This window comes from Cyprinodon tularosa, unplaced genomic scaffold (assembly GCF_016077235.1).
Source record: "Cyprinodon tularosa strain WSP-4 unplaced genomic scaffold, ASM1607723v1 ctg17, whole genome shotgun sequence".
NCBI classification, from domain to species: domain Eukaryota; kingdom Metazoa; phylum Chordata; class Actinopteri; order Cyprinodontiformes; family Cyprinodontidae; genus Cyprinodon; species Cyprinodon tularosa.
Genome location: NW_024038531.1, coordinates 2,151,654 through 2,177,531, shown reverse-complemented (window position 1 = coordinate 2,177,531; position 25,878 = coordinate 2,151,654). Strand labels below are relative to the sequence as shown.

The window sequence follows — 25,878 nt, the reverse complement described above, 5'->3', positions numbered from 1 at the left end:
TCACTATCACAGCCAGCCAAAAACACATGACACATGCAAATTAAGCCTATCCTTGGGGCTTCTAAGCTAGCAGAGGCACCATTACCAATACAAAGATTCTCACAAACCACGTTTTTACGGTAGTTACATTTTTCAAAAAGTAGCCTTCTTATATAGAAGAAAAGTCCCATATTTGTAGTTATGTTAGTTTGGAAGTAACATACCTCTAAATTCACAAGGTTTATCTAAAGGAAATGTATTCCAAATCAAAAGTATTTCAAGTTTAAATTGAACTATTTATCTCTTTGCAATGTTTGCATAAATTATATCTCATGAAGCTGAGTAAAATATTTCTAGTCTGCTAGTTATGTCATCAGAGATTATTTAATGTGACTATTTTAACGTCTGTGACTATTTTAACGTCTGTGCAGGGTTACATTTATTCTTTTTATGTATAAAAAAGGGGGAATTCTCTCTTTCTGCTTGGAAGTTTAATCAGGGTAACTATAGCAACCTCTCCTGACAATGAACAAGACTATCAGACCAGAACAGTATATTTATTGTTATTTATATAATAAATAAAATGTTGGGCTTAAGTGTAACATAGTGTATTCCTTAATTTAAGGTTTACAAAGTAAATCGAAAATCAGTCAACTTTGGACAGCATAAAATTTATAATTTCAGCTCTGTCGAGATTGGAGGGAGGAATAGTTTTTGATTTTTAAAGCGGGATTCTGTCAAAAAGTTGTGAGAAGTTAACTTGAACCCTGTAGCACTTGTGGTCTATTTAGTTTCCATAAATCCAAATGAGTTATTTCCAGAGACTGAAGCTAAGTGCTATTAAAAGAGACACAGGAACAGGTAAAGCAATTCTAGTGACAGAAGCGTTAACATATGAACACTATTTTCTGAGTTAACCTTTCATCGTGTTTGCATTGGACATGTATTTACACAGAAAGGAGAATTATTTGTAAGCTCAGTAGGGAGGGGTCATGCTTTACTTAGTAATAAAAAACTTTTGATAGAAAAGTCAAATAGCATGAAAATCAATAAAATTATACTCCCTCTTGCTCCTCTACAACTTTTTCTTTTTACCGTCTCATCAGTCCAGAGCACAAGTTTCACACAGGAAGGTTATTGGTCCTGCACTGCCTCCAAACTCTATTTCCTCCTGTGTAGTACTCCTTAATTTCTGTGTAAACATCCATACAATGCAAAACAATATATTTGTGTAGAGCTGGATAACAAAGCATTTGCATAAACAGCTAAGACATTTTTGGGTTGGAACTGCGAAGAATACAGTGATATTTGTGAAGCCTGTTAAACTAGCATCCTGGGGGTGCAGCTACTCTAGACTTATAACAAATAAAGATACCAGAATAAATTTCTACTGGTAGGATAATAGCTGCTTATGACATTTAGGGGAACTTCACATCAAAAGTTCTGAGTTATTAATCTGATTTCAACAATGACCCCCAAATAAAAATCTACTCGGGGTCTTATAAAAAAAACCAAAAAAAAAAAACCTGTTGACCTGTATTTCTCCTGTTCTCTGGTTCTTCAGATACCAAATGCTCTGCCAAGAGACTAACTTTGAATATCATAACAATGAAAAGCACCCACTGGTGAACCTGTGTGATGAGGAAAATGACAGGAATTAGAATCATAGATGATCAGTGCTTTTTGTAAGGGAGAAAACGAGAAGACTTCTGGAAAGTTAACCCCCACAAACTATCCTCCCCTCTATGCCTCTGCTGTATGAGCAGCTTTTTCTTCTTCTTTTTTTTTCTTTTTCTCCTGCGACCCCCATGAGAGCCGTCTCAGAGATCTCCTCCCATGGCGACCATCCTCCCCACACACATACACGCACTTTTGGAAGCAGCCCTAACTACCATCTGATATCGTGTTTAACGTGTACACCATAATTGCCTGTAGAGTCTTCCATCTGCAGGAGAACAGGTAGCTGGCCGTGTTTCATTGCTCCACTTGGCCCCACCCACCAGCAGCTCCGGCCCTCCTGAGTAACCCCTGATTGGCTGAGGGGATTGCGGGTCCTGAGACAGAGCGCTCAGCTCTGAGCTGCGCGTCTGCCAGTGCGCACCAGCGAAGCGAGAGGAGCGCTTGTTGGTGTCATCCAGACAGCCTACTGGCAACGAGTGGAGATTTCCTTTTTTTTTTTTTTCATCCCTCTTTGCCTCAGTCAGGCTGGATATAGGCTGCTGTGCCTTAGTTTTTCTTCAGCTACACATAAAAATGCTTTTTGAACGTACAGTAAGCTGTGGCATCATTTCATCCCAACTGGCTGCATTTGCAACGGATTCTTTTCTTATTTCTGTGCGCCTGGACTATTGACTTGGATCGGTTTTAAATTTTCATTGTGAGATCTGAGGGAATTATTTAAAAAGTGAAAAGAGGAAGTTGAAAAAGAGACTGAATCTACTGGAAATGAAAAGGTAATCGGGAGTTTCAATGATTTGATGAGACATTGCTGCTGCACCCCTTTTACGCAAAAGATATTTGGACTATTAAATGTTTTCCTGCCTACAAAACATTTCTCATCATAAACCCCCTTTTTTAATATTCCTGCTTACAGTTTGATAAGCAGATAATTTAACCAAATAGGCACGACGTGAATATCGACCCCTGTCAGGTCGGGGCGGTGAAATTCACACTGACTTTTCAGCTCAATCACTCCATCTGCGCGGATGATAAAGATTTCTGCGGACTTGAGTCTCTGCCGCATTTTTTCTCCTCCCATTTTCGATTAGAAAACATGGACACTCTAACATATGAATCGGACCTTTTCTGCCTGTTGAGAGCTGCACGGATTTCAGCTGCTAAGTTCCCTCTGTGAGAAGATTCATCATGTTTTTACTATTCTGTCGCCCTCAGTGTTTCTGCACCAGAGGATGTGTTCTGCTCGAGAAGAATTAGTAATTTGTTAGAATTAGTACCATCTGCATAGAAATAATCGGTCTGACTTATTTCTTTCACTGAGATGTTTCATCTGCGCGTTTTAGTCTCCTATTTTTGACGCGCATCCTTGTGCGTAAATCTCCAGAAAACACCAAAAAATCAACAGGTTCAACAGCCAAACAAGCAAGAGATGGAATCAATACAACTAACAGCCGTTTTCCTATTATTGTGGGTTGGAACTGACGCTGTTATTAACCTGAAATATGGAATAAACGAGGAGATGAAGCCCGGGTCAGTGATTGGAAACGTTACGAGGGACGCGCTCAAGCAGGGCTTCCAGATTGCGCCGCAGCCTCCTTATTTGAGGGTTATTTCCAATTCAGAACCGCGATGGGTGGAACTCAGCCCGGCCGGGATTCTTACCACCCAGATGAAGATAGATCGGGATGTAGTTTGCAGACAGAATCCGAAGTGCATTATTTCCCTAGAAGTGATGTCAAACTCCATGGAGATCTGCGTAATCAAAGTTGAAATCCAGGATTTGAACGACAACGCGCCCCGATTCCCAACGAGCCACATTGACATAGAGATTTCTGAGAACGCATCCCCCGGTACCAGGTTTCCCCTAGAGGGTGCGAGTGATCCGGATTCGGGGATCTTTGGAGTTCAATCTTATTCCATTACTCCAAACGAGCTTTTCGGTCTTGAAATAAAAACTAGAGGGGACGGATCAAAGATCGCAGAGCTTGTTGTGCAGAAATCATTAGACAGAGAGACCCAGTCCCACTATAGCTATGAAATCAGCGCAGAGGATGGAGGAGACCCTCCAAAGATAGGCGCAGTCCAGTTAAACATTAAGGTGATAGATTCCAATGATAACAACCCCGTTTTTGACGAGCCTGTTTACACGGTGAATGTGATGGAGAACTCCCCCGTCAACACATTAGTGATAGACCTGAACGCCACGGATCCTGATGAGGGCACTAATGGAGAGGTTGTGTACTCGTTTAACAGTTACGTCACCGAGAAAACCAGGGAGGCTTTCAAAATTGACCCCAGGACGGGGATCATCACTGTGAACGGCGTGTTGGATTACGAGACCACGCAGATCTACGAAATTGACGTTCAAGCCAAAGATCTGGGTCCCAACTCCATCCCCGCGCACTGCAAAGTCACAGTAAATGTGATGGACACGAACGACAACCCACCTGTGATCAGCCTGCTCTCGCTGAACACAGAGATGGTGGAAGTGAGTGAGAACGCACAGCGGGGCTATGTGATTGCGCTGGTGAGGGTGTCAGATAAGGACTCAGGAGCCAACGGGAAAGTGAAATGCACCCTGCAGGGGAACGTCCCTTTTAAGCTGCAAGAATATGAAAGCTTCTCCACCATATTGGTGGACGGGAGGCTGGATAGAGAACAGAAGGACACCTTCAACCTGACCATCCAGGCTGAGGACAGTGGCATCCCACAGTTACGTGCCACCAAATCTCTGGTGGTCAAAGTTACAGATGAGAATGACAATCCACCACATTTTCTAAAGCCGCACTATCAAGAAATGGTGATGGAGAACAACCTTCCAGGTTCCTGTCTCTTGGCGGTGTCAGCAGTAGACCCTGACCTGGGCATGAATGGGACAGTCTCATATTCCATAGTTCCTGGTGAGATTAAGCACATGGATGTAAACACGTATGTGAGCATAAACCCATCAGGCCGCATTTACTCAATGAGATCATTTGATCATGAATATACCAGAACGTTTGATTTCAAAGTCCTAGCAAGAGACAACGGTAACCCGTCCCTGTCCAGCAACGCCACCGTTCGTATTGTGGTGCTGGACGTCAATGATAATACGCCTGTGATGACAAACCCTCCGCTGGTCAATGGGACGGCAGAGGTCTCCATCCCAAGGAACGCTGGAGTGGGGTACATGGTGACCCAGGTGAAAGCTGACGATTACGATGAAGGGGAAAATGGGAGGCTGACTTACACCATCTCAGAGGGCGACAGGGCCTTCTTCGAAATCGACCAGGTGAACGGAGAGATACGTTCCACCAAGATGTTTGGGGAGAATGCCAAGTCCACCTATGAGGTCACAGTAGTGGCGAGGGACCATGGCAAGCCCTCCCTCTCTGCCTCGGCCTACATTGTGGTGTACGTCTCCCCAGACCTGAACGCCCAGGATCCCATTGGACCCGTCAACTTGTCTCTGATATTCATTATCGCCCTGGGCTCCATTGCTGCCATCCTCTTCATCACCATGATCTTTGTGGCTGTGAAGTGCAAGAGGGACAACAAGGAGATCCGGACATACAACTGCAGGTACTTAATGAAATAAAAAAAAATGTGAATGTCAGGGTTCCTACAAGTTCTTTTGATTTTTATAAATTTCTAGATTGTTCATCCAGTGGTGAACCTTGCATGACTGGGGCCGTGGGCAACCCCCTTCTTTTGCCCCCATTTTTATGCTGCTCTCAAACTATGCGGCCCTAATATCACAGCTGCATTATCAAAGCTCTTTTTGTATGTTGTTAACAATACAAAAAAGGTTTCAAAGAAATAATACTGTGTTTTAAAAAATTTATATTTTGATGATTTCAAAAATTCAAGTTAGATCTCTTGCGTCTTTTATACCTTGATCTCAAGAAGATAAAAAATATATATATTTTCATCCTGAACAGTAAATTAAATCTACATGTTAGTATAGATTAATCAGAAGCCGTGAATCAGATTCAAACTTCAGTTTCATTAGTCCATCACAATACAGGTCATATTTCTCTTGTTACACTGTTGTGCAAAACAAACTTGCATCCTATTAAAGGAAATTGTAAATAGCAGTAAAAATATATTCAGGACACAATTCACAACTATTTGAATATATAAAATCTACTATTTGCTACTGTCATGCCCAAATAGAATAGTTCCCTTGATGGTAAATCATTAAAAGAACAGCTTGTTTCAGAATTTTTTAAAGCAAAGACAATAAAGTGCAAAATGTCCTTTAAGTTCCAAAAAATAACTGAGTTCAAGAACCACCGGTTCAGTTAAAACTGGTTCTAAGAGGCTTATTAGGCCAAATATCTAACTCGAGGCTTGTTTTTAATCTAAACGTTTCCCTTGTTTTCAGAACATATGAAAATATAATGAAACAAGGATTGATTTCTGAACACCTCTGTGCCCTCCAATCATTAGTTATTATCCAGACCTTTCAATACTGGAAATTAAAGCAAGCAAACATTTATTTATTTTAGTGCTGTCAAAATTATCGCGTTATTAACGCGTTAACGCGAGGCCATTTTAACGGCGATAATTTTTTTAACGTGAGATTAACGCTATGTGGTTTTATGGTACAATTTTCCAAGTGCATCCCGCTGCAGCCTGCGGGAAGGCGGGGCTATTTTCCCCCAGTCTATGCATTTCTCATAGGCTTCCAGAGCGGAGCTCCTCAAGGAAAAAAGACGCTCATACACTGGGTGGCGCTAGTGCCTTTTCTTTAAGCCCCACCACCAACAAACAAGTTGAGTGTCTGGTAACTAGTAGCAACATGAAATACGCTGAGAAAACAGATTACTGAGGTGAAATGGAATCTGCTACGGCACTCTTGTCGGTATCGTGTGTGTGTGTGTGTGTGGGTGGGTGTGTCTGTGTGTGGGTGAGTGGGTGAGTGGGTGTGTGTGTGTTCTCATTTTTGTTAAGAGGCTGAAAAGTAACTTTCTAGAGAGCATAGACTACCTTCATCTAGTGATGTTGGTCTATTGATTTTGATGTATTGATTGAAAATTGTTCATTATTACCTTGGTTAATTAACATCTAATGTTAATTCTAATAAATTTTATAGCAGTAGGGTAAAATGCTTGTCTTTGTTCAAAAGACTGTATTAACTGTAAAGACTGTCTTTTACATCAGCCTGTTTTCAGGGCCTTTTTTTTGGCTACATATTTGTTATTTTTTGCTACATGCCTCCCCATCTTCTTGCCATATGTTTCTATGGCATAAATCAGTATCTGTGACCTGTTTTCATTTAAAAAAAGAACATTGGCACAAACCTAGCCTGTATGTATTTTTTTGTATGTCATCCAGAGTATTTAAATGATTTTCAATCAGGAAAAAAAATGTGCGATTAAAATGCGATTAATCGCGAGTTAACTCAGGCATTGATGCGATTAATCGCGATTAAAAAATTTAATCGATTGACAGCACTAATTTATTTTATTGTTATTAATATTATTGTTTTTTTTATTATTATTATCATTAGTCTCATGCTCTTGATTTACCAGTGTGACCAGTGTTTAAAGTCTGTGACAGTACAACATGACAAAAATGTAGCAGCTTAGATTTCCTCACATTAACCAGAGAGACGATTTATCACAGCTGAAGATGTGGGAAATCTTTTATTTAAAAATAATCTTTTAAGAAGAGATGTAAAACCCAGTTAAGGGATATGATATTCGATATAAAACAGATAAATGAGGTTGTAGTTGTAAAACAAAAACCTGGAAATTTACACGTTTTTTTTGTTGTTGTCCTTTTGGAATTTACTGTATAAAATACTGTAGCTTTCCTAAACTTTCTCTATTTTATCCCTGAGAAGATTTAAATTCTTTACTATTCCAGAATGCATAGGAACCCTGTATTTTGTTTGTGTCTGAATGCAATCCCTGCAGTGAACGTGCATTTTTTTTTTTTACATTGTGCATGTAGAGGCTTTGGAAGTGAAGACTGCAGATCGTTTCTACCCCTCCTCTACGCTCTCTCCCTGTCTTTCTCTCTCTCTTCTTCATAGCTCCACAGCTGAAGTGGACCTAAATGAACCCCAATGCTTTAAATCAGACACATTCTGCTGAGGCCCACTGTTCTGCATTAAGGCAAACGGTGATTGATAGATTTAATCCATCCATTGTAGCCAATTGACTCATACATACAACGGTTCGACTGTCATGTTCAATTTGCGAATGTGTTGCCGGACAATTAACGTCCCGCTGCCTCAATGGCAGTCCCGGACATTTATTATTTAACGTCCACTGTGGCTGATTGGCTGTTATCAGCTTTAATCTGCTGTGATTATGGACAGTCCTCCAGGATCACTCAGATACCCCTCTGTTTTCATCAAGGCACATCAGAAGGAACTACTCTAACATAAATGTAGGAGATTAGGCTTGTACTTTAGAGGATATCATCAGTTACATGAGTGTCATGAACTGTTTGAAGACAGGTTTAGGGATGAAAGCAGCAGATTTTTTCTCCCTCTTTTCATGCATTTATTAAAATTGTTTTCTTCATCAATTTGAGCATCAGCCCTGGCTTTGATTTTTTTTGCTTGTGCCACATTACAACTGTAAAATTTACATATAGATTGGATTTTAGAATTTAACCTGAAGCTATAACTGTATTTTGTTCTTGATGTAGTTGTCTTGATTCGAGGTTCACCTCATTGTTTTAAAAAAAAAGAAAAGATTCAGTGAAATGACCATATTCCATATCCGATTTTTGTTTCTGCCTTACCGATTTAAAGTAGTATTTGGTTTTTTTTCCAGTATATTCTTCACTGCCTATATTAGAAATGAAAATGAAGTATTTTCTCAGTAAAAGCATCAGAAATGATTGCTGCTCCACATGTGAGCGTTGACCCTAAGGAGTCATAATTCCTGTCTGACTAAAAATACTTTTTAGATGTAATTTTGAATTAGCTTTGATTGAAAATAGACAAAAGTCTGTGAAGTTAAAGCCTGATTTAAAAAAGAAAGAAACAAAAAAACATTTGCTTTTATTTAAATGTCACTCTTACATTTTGTGGAGAGAAGACACAGTGACAGACAAACAAATCTAAAAATTCAAAGCTCCTCCCAGTACTTTCCTCTCTCCCATTGTGAGCCCGTCTCCCTGCTGGGAGCTTTAATCAGCGCTGATGTGCTCTGCTTCTCAGTCACCACCTCGAATATGAGGAGCAGTTATCTTCAATTTATTGCTTGTCCTCTGTCAGTCTTTTTGCTCAAAAGTTTTCTCCAAGATTTTAATTAGGGCACAAGGCAGAGAGAACAATGTGAACGATGTAATAAAAAAAAAAAAAATGAAGATACTGTATTTTCTGCCATTTTGTTCACTAAGAATTAAGAAGCAGCTAATGGTATGTGCCTGTATCAGATGTAAATAACAATAAAAACAAAGGGCCTCTGATAATGCTTTTTGCTAAAAAGTTCAGCCGGGTGAAGAAAATTCTGAAAAATGACAGCGACAGAGATCACAATCTCATTAATATCTCTATTCCTGTTATGGATTTAATATAGGATATAAACCGGAGAATTGTAAAATCAGGTTATATTTCACCTTCCAAAGTTTGAATTGATAGAGATTGTAAAAAAATGTTAAAAACAAAACCCACCAGATTTAATAGTAAATATGTCCTGTGAGGGTTTAGTTATCACAAGACTACTTAGCATCTGTTATTCTGTGTAAAAACTGCAAGGCGGTGCAAAGAGTAGACATTTCTTCCTATCTGAGCGTCTTTTGAAAAAGCTTAGCTATGCTGCTCATTTGCTCCTATTAAAGTCAAAATGCTCAGCTTCAGCTTGCAGAAGTCACTGAAAGCCGCCGAACAAATTTGAATCTGCAGTTCTCTTGCTCATCTATGTTATTGCTGGGCCTGCTTGCTAATGGGAAAAAATGGAATCAGTGAAGGTTCTGTGCTTTGAATATGATTGCATATACCGGTAGTGCTTCTCAAGTTCAGTGTGTTTCTTTTGTTTTGCCTCTGTGGTTTTCGCATGTTTGCATATCCAGCCTGTTTGTGACATTTTGAATGTTGAGCATGCAAATACATACAAAGATCCGTGATGACTCCATTGCAAGTGAGGTGCGGTGGGTCACCTGTGTTGTTCTACAATCATAGGGGCTATGAGCAGGGCCGGATATCAGAAAAATATAGGCTGGTGCCAGTTTTGGTGTCCTACCCACACATGTTTCTTTTAGTCATGATAATTACTATTGCTACACATCAACATCAAGTTTAAATGGGTTGTTTGTACTTTTGTTCCTTTGGTTTTCTCACTTTAGATTTTTTTGTACAGTTTGTACTCAACTTTTTTGGATAATATATTTTTTTTCATGTGTAAGCCATGCAAAAATTTGTGCCTGGCTCAGAGACATCTCTATCCAATAATATAATATTTTAAAACTGACAGTTTTACTTGGTATTTATGTTTCAGTATACTGTAACTCAGATTCTGTGAATGTAATAAATACTCGTTAGCAGGTCACATAGTTACTTTGGCTTGATCAGGGCTCAGAATGTGTCATGACTGACCTGAAAAGGGGATTAGAATAAATTATCTACAAATAGTCTATAATAAAACGTGTGATGGATTTATGTTTCTATGGGATCATAAATGCCCTGTTTGCGCTGATAAACTTTTATGAACCGAAGGAAGCTTGAAAATTTAAGTAAAAATGATCAAATTAGATATTATTTATTAATTTGATCATTTAAATTATTCCACCTCTTGTGGTTACTCATAAAACAATAAATTTGTATTCCTAAATGGTCACTTGATCCCTTAAGTTAAAAATCAAACAGTCTGACTACTAAACGGGAAACCTTGATCTGAATCTGCACCCACTGTTTAAGAACGGAAGCATGTAAAATAAAAGACTAAAAGAAAACAGCAGTTTTAAGTCCGGCCCTGGCCATGAGCTAATGTCTAACACCCTAACCAGCATGACGCAGACAAGACTCTTTTACTGTGTGGGGTTGGTTGGGGAAGGCAGAGCACTGCTTTATTGAGTCTGTTCAGTTTCTTCTACTTGCGCAGGGTGGCAGAGTACTCCTACGCCAACCAGAAAAAATCCAGCAAGAAGAAGAAGCTGAGCAAGAACGACATTCGCCTGGTGCCGCGAGACGTTGAGGAAACAGACAAGATGAATGTGGTGAGTTGCTCATCTCTCACCTCTTCGCTCAACTACTTCGACTACCACCAGCAGAGCCTACCACTGGGCTGCAGGCGCTCCGAGAGCACCTTTCTCAACGTGGAGAACCAGAACTCACGCAATGCGGCCCCCAACCATGGCTATCAGCACACGTTCACAGGGCAGGGTCACCAGCAGCCAGACCTCATCATCAACGGCATGCCGCTGCCAGAGGTGAGATACAATTCAATGTGCTATGATCTTTGGCTGGACTGCATTGGGTGTCAGGGGTGCTATAAAGAGAAAATTCATGTAGTACCATGAAAAAGACTTTGTACAGTATGATTTTAATCAGGTGTTATTAAAAAGGCTACTAGGTCAAACTAAGCCCTAGAAAAATAAATATCTCAAGGTCTAATGACATTTTGCGTTTCATTTCAACCAAAGCATATTATGTTGGTGAAACATTTGTTTATACTTATTGAAGCTGAGCTTTGGCAATGTGTCATTCGAGTGGAATTCTTAAAAGCATATCAGGGTGTGTAAATTTCACTTGAGCTGACCTGCGATAAGCATGCTGTGTCAAGCACAATTTAGAGGCCTGACAATGTAGATTATTTGATCTATCTACTTTTCTTTCTTTCTTTCTTTCTTTCTTTCTTTCTTTCTTTCTTTCTTTCTTTCTTTCTTTCTTTCTTTCTTTCTTTCTTTCTTTCTTTCTTTCTTTCTTTCTTTCTTTCTTTCTTTCTTTCTTTCTTTCTTTCTTTCTTTCTTTCTTTCTTTTCACTCCTCCGCGTTTGAGCGTTTGTTGAGCCACTGCTAAAACAAACAAGAGTTTGTGCACCTGCCAGATGTATTGACTCGGCTAATCAGCTCCACCACACATCATTTCAGGGGCTAACAGAAAGAGTAATCATTGCTTGAATCTGTATGTAGCCTGATTGGCTGCAGTGTTTTCTGCATGGCCGCTCTGCACGGCAAGCTGTCGGGCAGCTCGACGTACCGCATATTGCTGCGGCAGGGCATTAAATGTCTGACTTCAAAGGGTATTCAAGATGACAGGTGTATGCTGAGCAGTTGATCTTTAGTTTATAGATTTCTGTATGTATGAACTCTTCTACTGGATTATTTTGGATGCTGTTCTTAAACCACTTTTCTCATGGGGGGTCTGGACATTTATATGTGTATGAGATAGAAAAAAAGCGCATCAGTCCATGTGCTTTTATGAGTTTTTGTGTCGTGCTTAGTCATATAAAAAGCTCTACCACACACACACACACACACACACACACACACACACACACACACACACACCCACACCTACATCTTCTTGAAATTGATGAGTCCAATCTCCGTTTGACATTCAGTGTGTAGAGAGCGGGTTGTGTTGGCTTGGGAGTGGGGGTCTTAAAACAAGAAACACGGGATAGATATTGATATATTGAGTTGATGATCCAGAGAGATCCAGGCACTATTGGACACTGAGGGGTCAATGAGACCTACTTACAGGCATGCTGATTTACTGGGCTTGTCCATGCTGCTCTGTGTGAGTGTGTGAGCTGGAATAACACAGGTGGAAGGGATGAGAAAGTGTTATTTGGGTGTTGTCATGTGTGGCTCTATCGAGTGTTGCAGATCTTTTACTTTTTATCTTTTATATGTATTTTGGTCTGTATTATGGGATAGGTTAGACTGCAGCGTCGGTGGCTGATTAGTTAAACAAAAAGGGGAGAATTTGCAGGTGTGTTATATTTGACTTTATTAAATCATGCAATAAGAGACTTTATCTGGTGTAGGAAGGAAATCTGACAATTATAGAGAGGCAAAGAATGTAAAAACTAAAGTGATAGACAGAACCAGGAACTATCAAAATGTAAATCTCTTGTCTCCTCTATCTTTCATGTCAAAATGTTATAAAATATTTGCTACTTAGGTGTCTAAGCCATTGCACATCAAATATTTCTCTTTCGATTATTAGTTTAATTATATTGGGTCAATGAGATTGAATCAATAAAAAGTGATTAAATCTGTCTTATGACATAAATGCATGTTTGTTTTGGTTCATTTTTTTTTTTACATATTGATTGTCACAGAAAAAACAAAAAAAGAAACCTATTAGATCCCTGATCAAACACAGATATGTCTTGCTGGTAAATTTTGTGTACCAGAGGCATGAAACCAAATGTCTTTACAATCAAAGCAGGTAAAGTAGAAACACCCATCCCCAATCCCCCTCCAGACAGATCCACTGTTTGAACCTAAAAGTGTATTAAATGACCAACACAGAAGTACACAACTGTGACTGTGTTCTTTTTAGGTAATTGCCACTATTTCACAGCCAATACATATTTGATATGTTTTTAAGAAAACTGTCAAAGATTTCTCGCAAAGTGGTGCATCTGTAGCTGAAATATCTGAATCTGCTTTAGAGTAAGGATTAGGGCTGCCGTTATTTGTTTCAGGCTAATGAAAGAGAGGAGAGGAAGACAAATAGGATGGGAGATTGATTTTGATGATTCATTATGCAAAGCTCAGAGTTGTCTTGATGGAGCTATGTGAGGGCAGATAGACAGATAAGGAGGATGAAGCTCAAGTCTTAGTGCCAGGTGTCCACATTTTCTCATTTTCTAAGGGCCAGTTGATTGGCTTGATAGAGAAGGGAGCTGTTTAGCATGCAGCTTCCACCTCTCTCCTTCTTACACTTGATGTTGACAAACATCTCTTTGACTGAGTCTGTGCACATTTTATCTGGACTGAGAAAAGCCACCGTGTGTGTGTATGTGAGATCAGCAAAGCAGGGGAGAGTGGCAGCATGAGTGAGGCGTAGCCTCCAACAGACTAACACCACACAACACCAGTTGTCACTGTTTTCTCTCCTCCCCACTGTGACATTTGCTAGAGACAGAAGCCATCCAGTATGTACAGATGCGCCTCTTAAATAAAAAATGTGTTTGGGTTAATTACGATTCCATTTATAGAACAAACAAACAGCAGTGGAATGACTGATAATTGCTTTGTTGCAATAAATAACTGTGTGTTTGTGATAAGAGTGTATTCTTTGTCCCCTTAAAAAATATATTTTTATCCTTCGGGCAACCTTAAAATCACACATCATTAATGAGATTTGTGTGATTTTAAGGTTTGTTTTCCCAGAGCAGCTCACATTTGAGACAGTCATTATTAGGGATGGACCACATTTATTGATTTTACCCAACTACAATTTTCCATGTAAAAATGTAAAAAGCTGAGGGTTACAAATCAACAAGTGTCAGAACTTTAGATCTACCTCAGAAATCAAAGTAAATGATATATATATATCTATATATATATATATAGATATATATATATATATATATATCTATATATATATATATATATATATATATATATATATATATATATATATATATATATATATATATATCACAGTGCTGTACATATTAAAATGAGTAACAATGATACAAATAAATAAATTGCTTTGATGCTTCTTGTTATTGCTGTTTTCTAATTAACCAAGTGGTATGCAACAACTAATCAGGATCATTGGCATTTCCCCAAAGTTAATTTTTGGGTTGAAAAAGTTTCAATACAACTTCCCTAAGCAATGGAAATCCCTTTAACTGAGGTTTCCAAAATGCTTGTCCAACTCCATGTCTGATCGTTGTCATGTTCCTGAAGTTTTGGGTGAAGGTTTTAACTTGTTGTCATGTTTTCAGCATTTCTTGCGTGCATTCTAACAGTTATGCAGTATACAGTTATGTTTGACTTTCTGGCTTTGCTTTATCAGAGCATTTCTTTGGGCTCATTTTAGTTTATAATTTGCAGTTACTTTCCTTCTTTATTCTGGTGTTCTTTGTAAAAGCTGTACAAATTTTAATGGTTTTCTCTGTCTGTCTGGCTCTACACTTCTGCCTGGTGCCTCCCTCTGCCTATGCTGCCTCCTTCCTTCTAAATGGTGCTTCAGTTTATCATTTCCTCTTCTCTTAATGTTGTATATCATTGGTTCTCTTAGGCCAGCTTTGCTTAGCTCCATTCCGTGTCTGCTCCGTCGTCTGTCACAGGATGTTATGTGCACCCACCCACACTGAATGCATGTAGGATCTGTTCAGGCATCCAGACTGCCTCTCCTCTTATTTGGAAATTTACTTGTTTGGATTTTATGCTTAAATATGTCTGGTATCCTGTTGTTATTATAAATAGAGCTTTTTGAAGTTTTTGTTTTAGGATTAGCTATGTCTTTATTTGATTTTTTTATATGTTGCGTTTTCCACATGCTTACAATTAATAATGGCCATTAAAACGAAAAATCATCCGGGTCAGTTTCTCTGGTTTTAAGTCCTCATAGCATGGTCAGTTGTATTTTTTTGAGAATGTAAGGCTACAGTTTTATTTATAATTTATGAATGTCATTAAATAAGCGTTCTTGTCTTTTGTTTTACGTAGGCCAGTAAGAATCCTGCTTACTTCAGGGGAGCTTGAGTTGAGTTTTCCTCTTAAAGACAGGTAGAAACAGAAGACATGACCAAAATAACAGTGACAAGTCTCCCTGAATACTTCATACCTGCAGTTACATTGTGTATTTTGCATTCCTCCATGTTACTATGTAAACCCATAGATACCTTCTTGAACACGAGTATCCTTTGTCTTTAAAGGTATCAGCTGTGAGACCTGCCTGTTGTAACACTAATATGGACACTCACGGGAGAATAAAGCAGTTTTTCATGGCTCAGTTAGAGTGAATTGCTTAGTGTTGGAGACAAATATACAGTAAAGGAAGGGTATTTGGCTAGAATGTGTTTTTGAATTCGTAATGAGTTATAAGGCTTCTCACACCTGTGAGCCCTGATAATGAACAGGGATGAAAAACAAATGATCTTAATATATCAATTAGCATGATTCAGATAGGAAAATTATTATTTTTCCTTTAGAGGGATGATAAATCAATCTAAAAAAATTGGCAAGTGAATTTTAATAAAGGAGGTTGATCGCCTGGCTTGTTGTGAGATATTTAGTATTCAGCTGAGACTGAGTCCCAGGAGTAAAAGTTACATGATAACTGAAGCATTCTTGCTCCAGATGCTCACTGTGCTGCTCTTTTTGTTATGGTCTAATGAGTTTGATGATTTTAAGGGGTTTTAATGTCAGATGGATATCAGTGATGTTTCTCGCCTAAACTAGCCAGATTCTGTTAGAAGAGAAAATAAAAAGTGAAACAAATATACTGAAATGGCTGCACTTTTCTTGTTTTTTTTTTCATTCCTGTAAGTAAGGAAGATGTTTTGGTATTTACTTGGTATTTATGTGGGAGGAACAACAGGGAGTGGTTCCACTGAGGCAGCGTATCCCTCTCTGTTCCTTCACATCGGGACAATATGCACTCAAACGTGTCATATTGAGCATGCAAAATAGATGTCATGCTGTCAGTGCATGCTACACATCTGTTAGAGTGCCAATCTCCCCCTACACTCTCACTCATGAATACACATCCAGACATTATATTTCTTTTGTGCTGTCACATTTCTTCGAAATAGGGGCTGGGTCATTAACATTTTACATGATTTTAAGAGGGTAACTATCAAATCTTAAAGAAACAAAAGAAAAGGTTTTATATTAATCAAACAATGCTTCAGTTGGGGGTGGATATTTACCTTCTCTTGTTAAGTACTGGACTTAATCATGTTTGGATAGTTATGTTTCTTGCATAAAGCCGTCCCTTTGTTGTTTTATTTATAGCTTTCTGTTTTAGAGGGAATGCAGTACAAATTCTGACTTTGTTTTGTATTTAGTAAAAAGATTTGTTGTTTTATCCTTTCATTTCCTCTAATTTATAGTTTTGCGCTGAACCTTCACATTAAATCTAGATAAAATGCGTTGGTGCTCGTGATAATAAAATAGTACAGTGAAAAACATTGAAAAGGCACGAATACTGTATGCTCTTATCTCAGCAGCTCTTCACTTTTAAAACAGAAGGAAATTTATTAACATTGAGAATCTTTGGAGTAGTCAGAACAGTTTGTGAATTTGATTTATTCATCCCAGCTTCTATTTCATTTAATATTTACTGTCTAATTCTTGCAAAAAGCTTTAGCTTTGTTTGTTTGTTGTCTTCAGCAAGCTGTGACTGACATAAAGTGGACGACATCACTGCTGGCTGAAAGTACTGGGGGAAAAAAACACAGATAGCAGAGAAGCAGACATTGAAAGCAGACCGCCCTGTTTCTCTCATCTTGCCTCTTCTAGGAATGCTTTCAGAGATGTTTAGAATTCCTTTAAAAATGTATAAGTTTATCAACTTTATATATAAAAAATACAGAAGTATACTAACTCTCCAAAAAACTCATCCCTTAGCAGTTTGTCAGAGACTAATCATGACAAATATTTTGCAATAAAGGAAGTTCTACAGAAGTCCTTGATCTTTTATAGCGTGTTTTGAATATATATTTTACATTTTTGAAACCTCAGGAGGTGTATATTGCACTCTTTAAAGTCTCCTCCTTCTGGAAGCAGTTGGAAAATAATCTTTCATCTTCAGAAGCTTCATATGAGCGCTGATTTAGCAGCAGACGAACCTGTTAATTATTTAGAGAGGTCATTTGTAAGGCAGCGATTTTAGAAAACGCTCCGCTTTTCATGTGTCACTGTTTATAAGGCGAAATAAAGCTGTCTGTCAGAAGCAAATTAGCAGAGTGACAGTGATGGACCCAGCATCATCCTCTGCAGGCTCCTCCTCCTGCGTTTAAGGCACAGGATGGGTGTGGCTAAAGGTCATTGTGTGACATTACTCAACAAGATGGTTTTCAGCTCCCTGGCAAGCAGTGATGGTTTAACACTCGGTTAGATTTTTCTAGCCCTCACCCACAAACACCCCCATCACTTTATGTCATCCGCGATGTTGCAAAGGTACAACGAACTGACATAACAACCGCAGGCAGCCAGTCAGGAGCACCCAGGCCTGCTGGGTTGCCACCCTCTTGTTAGGATCAGAGCATTTCAGCCAGAAGAGCTTAACAGTCAAAACACATGAGTGACAGCGCCCTGACGTATGCATGTCATGGTGAGTGTCCTTAACTGCATATGACTCGTACAGATTGTACAAAGGGAGAGCACGGCAAGGAAAACGGCAAGACCTAGCAAATTGCAGGGAGAAAAACGTTGAAGTAGTGGAGCGGGTAGCGAGATCTATTTATAGAGCAGCAAAGATTTTTCTCAACCTGTGTTCCTGCTGCCTGAAATGTGTTATTTCTCTCTGTAAAATGCTGTGTTCGGATAAGGGGTAGATTATTTTCCACAAATTATGGCGACTTTTACAGAAACCAATCATGTCCTTTTCTGTTGTATGTTCATATATATATATATATATATATATATATATATATATATATATATATATATGTATATATATATATATATATATATATATATATATATATATGTATATATATATATATATATATATATATATATATATATATATATATATATATATATATAACAGATATATATGTATTTATCTGTTCAGATAGATAGATAGATAGATAGATAGATAGATAGATAGATAGATAGATAGATAGATAGATAGATAGATAGATAGATAGATAGATAGATAGATAGATAGATAGATAGAAGTAAAGACTGGAAGTAATATAAGTGCTCTGATGTGGCCCAGCAAAGTATCTAGACTGGAATCTAATTGAGGAAGGGAGCTAAAGATTAGGATTATGGCAAGGAGTCATTTCCTACTCAAAGAGTTTTTCCATCAAAGATAAAACATTAATATACCAGTAGGAACATGCAAGAAGTTGGTTTGATTTTATATAAATATAACTGAAACTGAAATATAATATAATTTATTTTGATACAACTTTTATTTTATATTAATATCTTCTTGGAGATGCCTCTGACAAGTTTGATGTTGTGTTGCCCTGTTGTCCTTATTAAGCCTGACCAGCTAGTCTTTGCTCCTTAAGATCCCCTTAGAATTCTTTTTTTAACATATTAGTCATATTGCGAAGTGTGTCGTAGGTCAGCCAAATTTTTTTTTGTCCCATCTGGCAAGAGCATCTTCTACCACCTGTTTCTGAGTCCCGTACATTGCTCCATGAATTGCTTAAAGAAAAATATGTGGTTTTACAACACGTGCTGCTTTAAACGTCTCCTAAACTTTATGACACCTGGTCCTCATGATGCAGTGTGTTTTTTGATGTTTTATAGCAAATCTCAGAGGCCAACTCCGAACGATAGGTTTTACATTTTGGTTTAATCAAAGAGGCAAATTTTGTTTTCTTTGTCAAAATAAAACCCCTCAAAAATACAAACAGGTATAGTTTTTTAACATAAGATGTACATATCCAGCCTTGCTCTTTTGCTCTGAGAGTTTGGAAACCAGTGACAGAAAATGTTTGAAATTCCTGCAACATAAAACATCCCAAGGCATGTTTTCAGAAAATCAACTTAAATCCACTTAACTTAAACCAACCCCCTCCTCTTAACTTGATATAAGAAACTAGTTTTTCAACAAAATTAGAAAAAAAAAAAAAACACTTTAAAATACTTTTAAAAGCTCTATCAAAAAGGCAGAATTAGCTTTCTTGTAAACCCATTAGACATCAAATGAAGGGGGATTTTTACCCGGCCAAAAATAGAAACATAATGGTTGCAGCCTTCCAGCAATTTATGTTTGCAGGGTCTTTATTGGACGCAAATCTAAATGCAAGAAGGGGTGTAATGGCATTGGGCTTATAGGTTGATGGGTCCACCCGCAAATGAGAAAAGGCTAAATGGAGTGAAGGAAATGGACGTAGTGATGATGTTTATCGCTGGGGAAGGGGGACATCATTACGTACCTTGTTAAGCCCTGCAAGCAATGCTGCGTGGATGTAATTACCCATTTAAATTAGTTTCTCACAGAGTTGTTTTTTTTTCTTCCTCAAATTAAAATCTTAGACTCAAACACACAGCATTTGCTGGTCTTCAGTTGAGATCCCTTAGTGTTTAAGTCCCAACAGCAAGGAGGGGAAATGCATCATCAAGAGATTTATCGAGGTATGCTGAAGTGCTCATATGCAGCCTCTCAATCGTGGCAAAATGTGTAAAAGATGTGCAGTTCAGCAGTATGCCACCACGCTAAGGTGGGTTTAAACTGTTTTTTTTTCTGTTTCGTAGAGACACCCTTGACAATTTAGGACTTTAGGACAATAAACAAGAAACATACTCCCATCTTTCATTCATGCAAATGCTGCTGCCTGATGTGGAAAGGCCTGTATTTACATTAGTGGAGCATAGAAAAGGTCAGCTTATACATATAGATACACAAACTTCAAGTTATACCCTAGAAGAGAATCTCATTTCAATGTGAGCTCAGAGCACATGCTGCAGCTTTTTTTCTTTGCTCTTAGAAGCTTGTAAATGTTAGCTGTCATAAAACAAGACAAAACACGGACACTTTTTCATATATATTATGAATGTGTGTTGGAGCAAGACATTTCCATACAAGTGTTTACAGAGAGATTTGTTTCCCTTTTTTGTCCTGTAACGAAATATCCAAAATTGAAAAAAAAAGTAAATAAACAAATAGAGTAAAAAGTAATTAAAGTTAACTTTTAATAGCAATTACATTTGCACAAAACCAATTTTCTCCAAATGTGGAAGGAGAAAAGGTATTAATTAGAATCCATGGATACCAGAACTCTAATTGTGTTTCTGTGTCCTGTCTTCGTTATAAGACTTGCAGCCACGTTATTGTTGGGAGATTTCCCAGGGCTTTGTCCCGAGGGCCACTGCTCTGCCTCTTTGAATGGCAGGGGAACGGGGGAGGGAAGCAGTTTAACTTAACAATACTCGCTGTGAACAGAAACTTTTTTTTCTCTGCTCTGACACCGCAGAGGAGTGACCTTTCCAAGTGTCCTTTTTTTTAGCCTTGCTTAAAGCAACACAGGCGCATGTTCGTTAGCATTTCTCCCATCAGATTAAATGTCAGCTTCTGAATGCATAATTGCAGCATAGCAGGAAGAAAAATTTAAAATGAACCGAAGTTCCTGGTGAATCCAGATCCCAGGTATTCATGGACAACTTTTAGCTGTTTTAAATATGCAGCTGTGTTTGTGAGCTCTGAATTTGTCCTATAGCGGTTCCATGTCAAACTGATGCATTTAATACAACTTTACTCTAACCACATGGGAGTTCTGTATGTTTTGGTTCAAATATCATATAAAAAACACTAAACAGTAAAATCTAAAAAAAAAACATAGATGAAAGGTTATTTGCAACTAAATTAGAAGAAAAATGATTCATAGGTCATCTTATATACTTTTATTTTATAATCAAAACACAAGTCTGAAGGGCAAAATAACGCTACATTGCAACATATACATTACCTATATTCCAGGACCGGAATAGTGAGTAGAGAAATGTGCTTTTTAGATTACAGATGTTAGTTCTTGTATTATTTCTGCAATGTCCCTATCATCTTGTTCTACATTTAACTTAAAAAATGTCCTAAATTTGGAAAATCTCCATATATTGAAAATATATATTTATTATCTTTTATTTACTCCACACATATGTATTAAAGCATGTTTTATATTTTAACCTTTTTAAATTCATTTTAGGGATTGAAATATGACTTCTGATCAAAATAAGCCTTTTGCCAAAATAACATAACAGGTAAAAATGTAACATACATAAAATGACGTACTGCTCATTACTGTGTTCCATATGCAAGACAATTAGGTGAATCTTCTTGATATTTTCGTTGGTAAGAGATTGAAATTGAACAGTAATTTGTCCTCTGCAGGTATAATACTACACAGTGCAAAGTTATTTTTTTTCCTATTTATTAACTCCATCTAAACCTAAGAACTCCCACCTACTTTGATCTGCAATGTGCATAGTTCTGGAAAAGCCCAGTCAGTATATCTCTGGTACATTTGGGAACAAAATATGAGATCTGGAAGAAAACAGGAAGCTGTGTCAGCCAGGAAAACTCGGATGGTGCATTTCTACTAATATTTTGTTTTTACAAAGTTCTTTAAATTTTTTTATTGAGGTATGTTAATTTAGGATATTTTTTAGATTAATCAATTAATCAAAAAAAATAATACATCACTCTATTAAATAAAATAAATAACAAAACGATAACATGTCCTTGTAGCTAATATTTCCGAAGTTAAGCCACCTGTCAATCCTCAAGGCTTACTATCAACTAACAAATGATCGATCTCTATATGTCCTGAAATGAACTGGCCCTCCTCTGCAGGAGTGCACTTCGACAAAATTATTAGGATCTTGCATCAGGAAGGCTTGGGGATATGAGAATAAAAGTCTAAATTTTGTTAAAGGAGAACATGCAATTCAGAGACACTTCACCTGATGTATTTAGAGGATGGAACACAGTTAAATCTATTTACAAAACCCAAAAGGAGCCTTGGAAAATGTAAAAGATGGAAAAAAAGCCTGCTGCCGACTGCATGAGCAGCTTTACATAACACTTAGAAACTGGAGGTGCTGGTCATTTGTCTGTAGGACGAACAAATAGTTCTTCTGTTTTGGTTATAAGAATATTGTTTGCTTATGTTTAGCTTGAAAAAAAGCTTGCATTGCACTTATTTACCAACGTGTGTGGTAACATGCTGGCATGTGCTTTAAAGAATGATACACACTGTGACTATTTATGTCATAAAAACAATGGGGGGTTTGGGGGGGGGGGGGGGGGGGGGGGGGAGTGATGGGGACGACGGGGGGTTGTAGATGGTGGCCAGGATTGGTCATGGTCCTCCTTTGGACAACATTCACAAGTAGTTTCCCTCTAAAACAGAGAATGGCACCTTTTGAAGCGAAAAGTTTTAACCACTTTTGCCTTTTAACTTTTCATAAATTCACAGTAAATTTATACACAACAAAAATATAGTAAATTACTCACATCAATATATTTACATTAATGATGATAAACATAATTCATACTCTTTTCAGAACTAGTTTATGTGTTTTATCGGGTTGTCAAGTTATCTAGGAGTCTTCAATGCAATGTAACTAAAGATAATTAACCAAATCAATTTGGGTTATGTTTTAATTTTAATATTATGCAGAACAGTTATTTATAAAATTAGTTTTTTTCCCCCCCAGAAATATTCTGAAAAAATAAAAAAAAAGAAAGTATGTAAATATGTATACTTGACCACATCTTTAATTCAGGCATCATAGATGAGTAAATACACGTGCCTAATTATTAACAAAGGATTTAGGACAATTTGCTTTGTCTTAATTTGGAAAATATATATGTTGGACATAGTTTTTTTGTGCTGGAATATAGTAGATTAAACCTGAGGTTGTGGCACCTATCACTTTTTGCCACCCCTCAGTGCACATTGCTCCCTGCCTGGTCACCCCTGTAAAAATGTTCTGGTTATTTCACTGGTCCCCACTGACGGAATAATGCACTTCCAACAGAGGATGGTAGCAGTAGAATATATTGCTCCGGTCTTGCCATCCATGAGACTGAACATATTTTGTCTTCTTCGTGGTGGCGGTGGTTGGGTATTCCAGGGAGAGACAAAAGAATTATCTGTTTGTCACATGTCTACCTTTTTAAGGAATTTAAAGAGGGTAGAAGAGACAAAAGAGAGCAAACATCATTGTGTTGCTCTCACAAATGCTGCATTATACCTTTGTTGTGTTCTCTCCAGTGTCGCAGCCATCTCTCCTGTATTTTCTCTCCTTTCACAGGAACAAATTCATACAGTTCCTTTGGTTTCTTGACATAAACCTGGATTTGCATTAGGGAGTGCATGTATGGCTGTTTGATGAGCGCAGAGGCTTTTGGCAGGCCGGCCGTTGTAGCTGCAGTATCAGGCGCCTCAGAGGCATGCAGCAGTAAGGCTTGAGGAGCAGCAGGGTAGCGTAATTGCGCATTGTTCATCCACAGAACTGAGGCAGAGCATGTAATGAGCTGTAGCATTTTCACCCAGGCTGCCTAATGGACTATGACCGAGTGTAGGCCTCTCAGAGCCCCTTCGCTCCCTCTGCCCTGTGTGGCCAGTGTCTAAGGTCTTTGCTTTCTTTTCACCCATTTTCCCATTCTTTTCTGGCTCGATCAGCATGAGCCATTCCTTCACCCCTGTTATCCTGCTCCTTTATCTCTGCCCCGTCTCCATTGTCCCTCCTGTCTCGAGAGATGGTGGGACCCCTAATGTGTTTAGTGTGTGGCTCCTTTTCTCATTCATGATGTCTGCAAACCTCTCAGTGTTAAGTCTGATTCAGCCTGACATAAATCAGAATAGCTCCTTGATGGAGCCCAGAATGCAGCGTGATTACATTAAAAACCCAAACACTGAATACAAATAAAAGTTCGGGGGAGAATTTGCTGATGTTAGTTTTAGGGGATTTGTTGCTGGAACTCGCTCATTTTTCCATCAAAGGCTGCTTTGCATTTTGATTATCTAGTTTTCCTGAAAGCAATTCAGGTGGGTCTGATTCACTCAGGTTTGTTTTCTTGGGATTAGGGCTTTTACAAAGTGCCGAGGCGTATTATTTACACCCATATCTAGTTTCCACAGAGGCGCGGAACCAATTCTTTGCTTAAGTAATACTGGGTCGAGTTGCAAAGACAAGAATGTGGGCTAGGCAATAGATTGCATATACTCCAAAGTAGGTGTAGAAGTAGAAAACACTACAAATGATATTTGTGATCACAAAACAATTTGGAGAATTGAGCTTTCTAAGAGACATATTACTTCTTAACTTTTGACTCAGGTCTGTGTTTTTACATACAAACACACACAAGCAGCCAAATAAACAAATTAACAATTTTTAAACTTTTGATGTGCTTAACAGTGTATAGAGGGCACCTTATTCCCTGGAAACCTCCTCAATTTGAGATTAGCTGAATCCACTTCAGCTGATGGAATGATGGAAGCTGAACGGTTAGAGCAATAGCATGTCTATACGTGTTACAGAGGGGATTTCTTATAATGTCTCTGCTTTAATAGGGTAGGCTGACTACCATAGCTCTGCACCAAGGTCGCTAAGGAGCTGAGTTCATGATGCTTTCATCTTGTTCAGGGGCATCAAAGAGGAGTGTAATGTTTCAACATGCATAATGCATACACATAGATATATTCGTGCAAACACAAAGAGCGGTAAGGGTTCTTCAATGAATGGCACCCTGGGGAAGCCCTTTCTTCCCTATAACCTTACAACCCCCTTAAACCCCCCTAACCCGGAATACAACAAACACACCCACAAACAGACCCAGACACATAGCCTTTATAAAGGCCATTCTATAAAAACAATTATAATTTTAGAACTGATCAAATCATCATCAGTCTATATACTTTTGCTAGTTTCCGCAGAACATTATTCTTTTACGACTATGTTGTTTTTTTTAAATATAGATAGGTAGTTCGATGTGATATGCATGTTCCGTTTTTAGGATTAGCATTCATGCTAAAATGTTTCACTTTGGCCACATTTAAGCAGAGCACCTACCCCTACATATTTGCTATGCTACCTACGTATGTGGTAAATGCTAAATTGGAATTTCTCTGCCTTATATTAAAAACAGAAAACTCTCTTTTTTCCACTATTTTAAAAGTATATACCATGTGCCTCTTAATAGCCTCTTTGATTAAAGCTTTTCTGGCCCAACCTACAGTTTAGGTTTGCACTTGTGCTATACTCCTTTCATTTCTGGATGATGTTTGAACTTTACTTTGACTTTACTTTCACTATTTGGGACGTTTAATGCACTACTTTGAGTCTTCCAAAGAGTAAAACAGCCATGCAGTTTATTACAGAAAATCCAAATCATGCCTTATAATAATAGTTATTAGCCCCAGGGGTTAAAAACAGCCAGACTTTCACATAATTATAACCATTTCATTTTAATCTGGGAAGAAAAGAACTAACAAAAATCTTATTCATGGAGCAAGTAATACATTTAATTTTATTACATTTTGAGACTTCGCACCAAGCCCCAAACTATGCCACCCTGGGTGAAAAGTCATATTTCCTATACGAAAAATCCCACAAACAAAGGAAGATATTTAAGGACTAACTGTCCTTTGGTTTGTTTGTTAAGTTTGAAAAAAG

General features: G+C 38.1%; 1 protein-coding gene across 8 annotated transcripts in view; it reads left to right on the top strand.

Annotated features, from left to right (window-relative positions):
• Positions 1 to 2,053: 2,053 nt before the first annotated feature.
• The window catches only part of pcdh19 (protocadherin 19), an 85,067-nt gene continuing 61,242 nt past the window's right edge, over positions 2,054 to 25,878 (top strand). For 2 of the 8 annotated variants that reach the window (XM_038281310.1, XM_038281309.1), the window contains exons 1-2: positions 2,054 to 5,217; positions 10,683 to 10,815. In XM_038281310.1, the coding sequence (XP_038137238.1) occupies positions 3,086 to 5,217; positions 10,683 to 10,815 (2,265 nt within the window). In that variant the 5' untranslated portion in view covers positions 2,054 to 3,085. Of the gene's footprint in view, positions 5,218 to 10,682; positions 11,029 to 25,878 lie in introns of all 8 variants that reach the window. The other 6 variants (XM_038281308.1, XM_038281307.1, XM_038281311.1 and 3 more) reach the window with 5 other exon arrangements.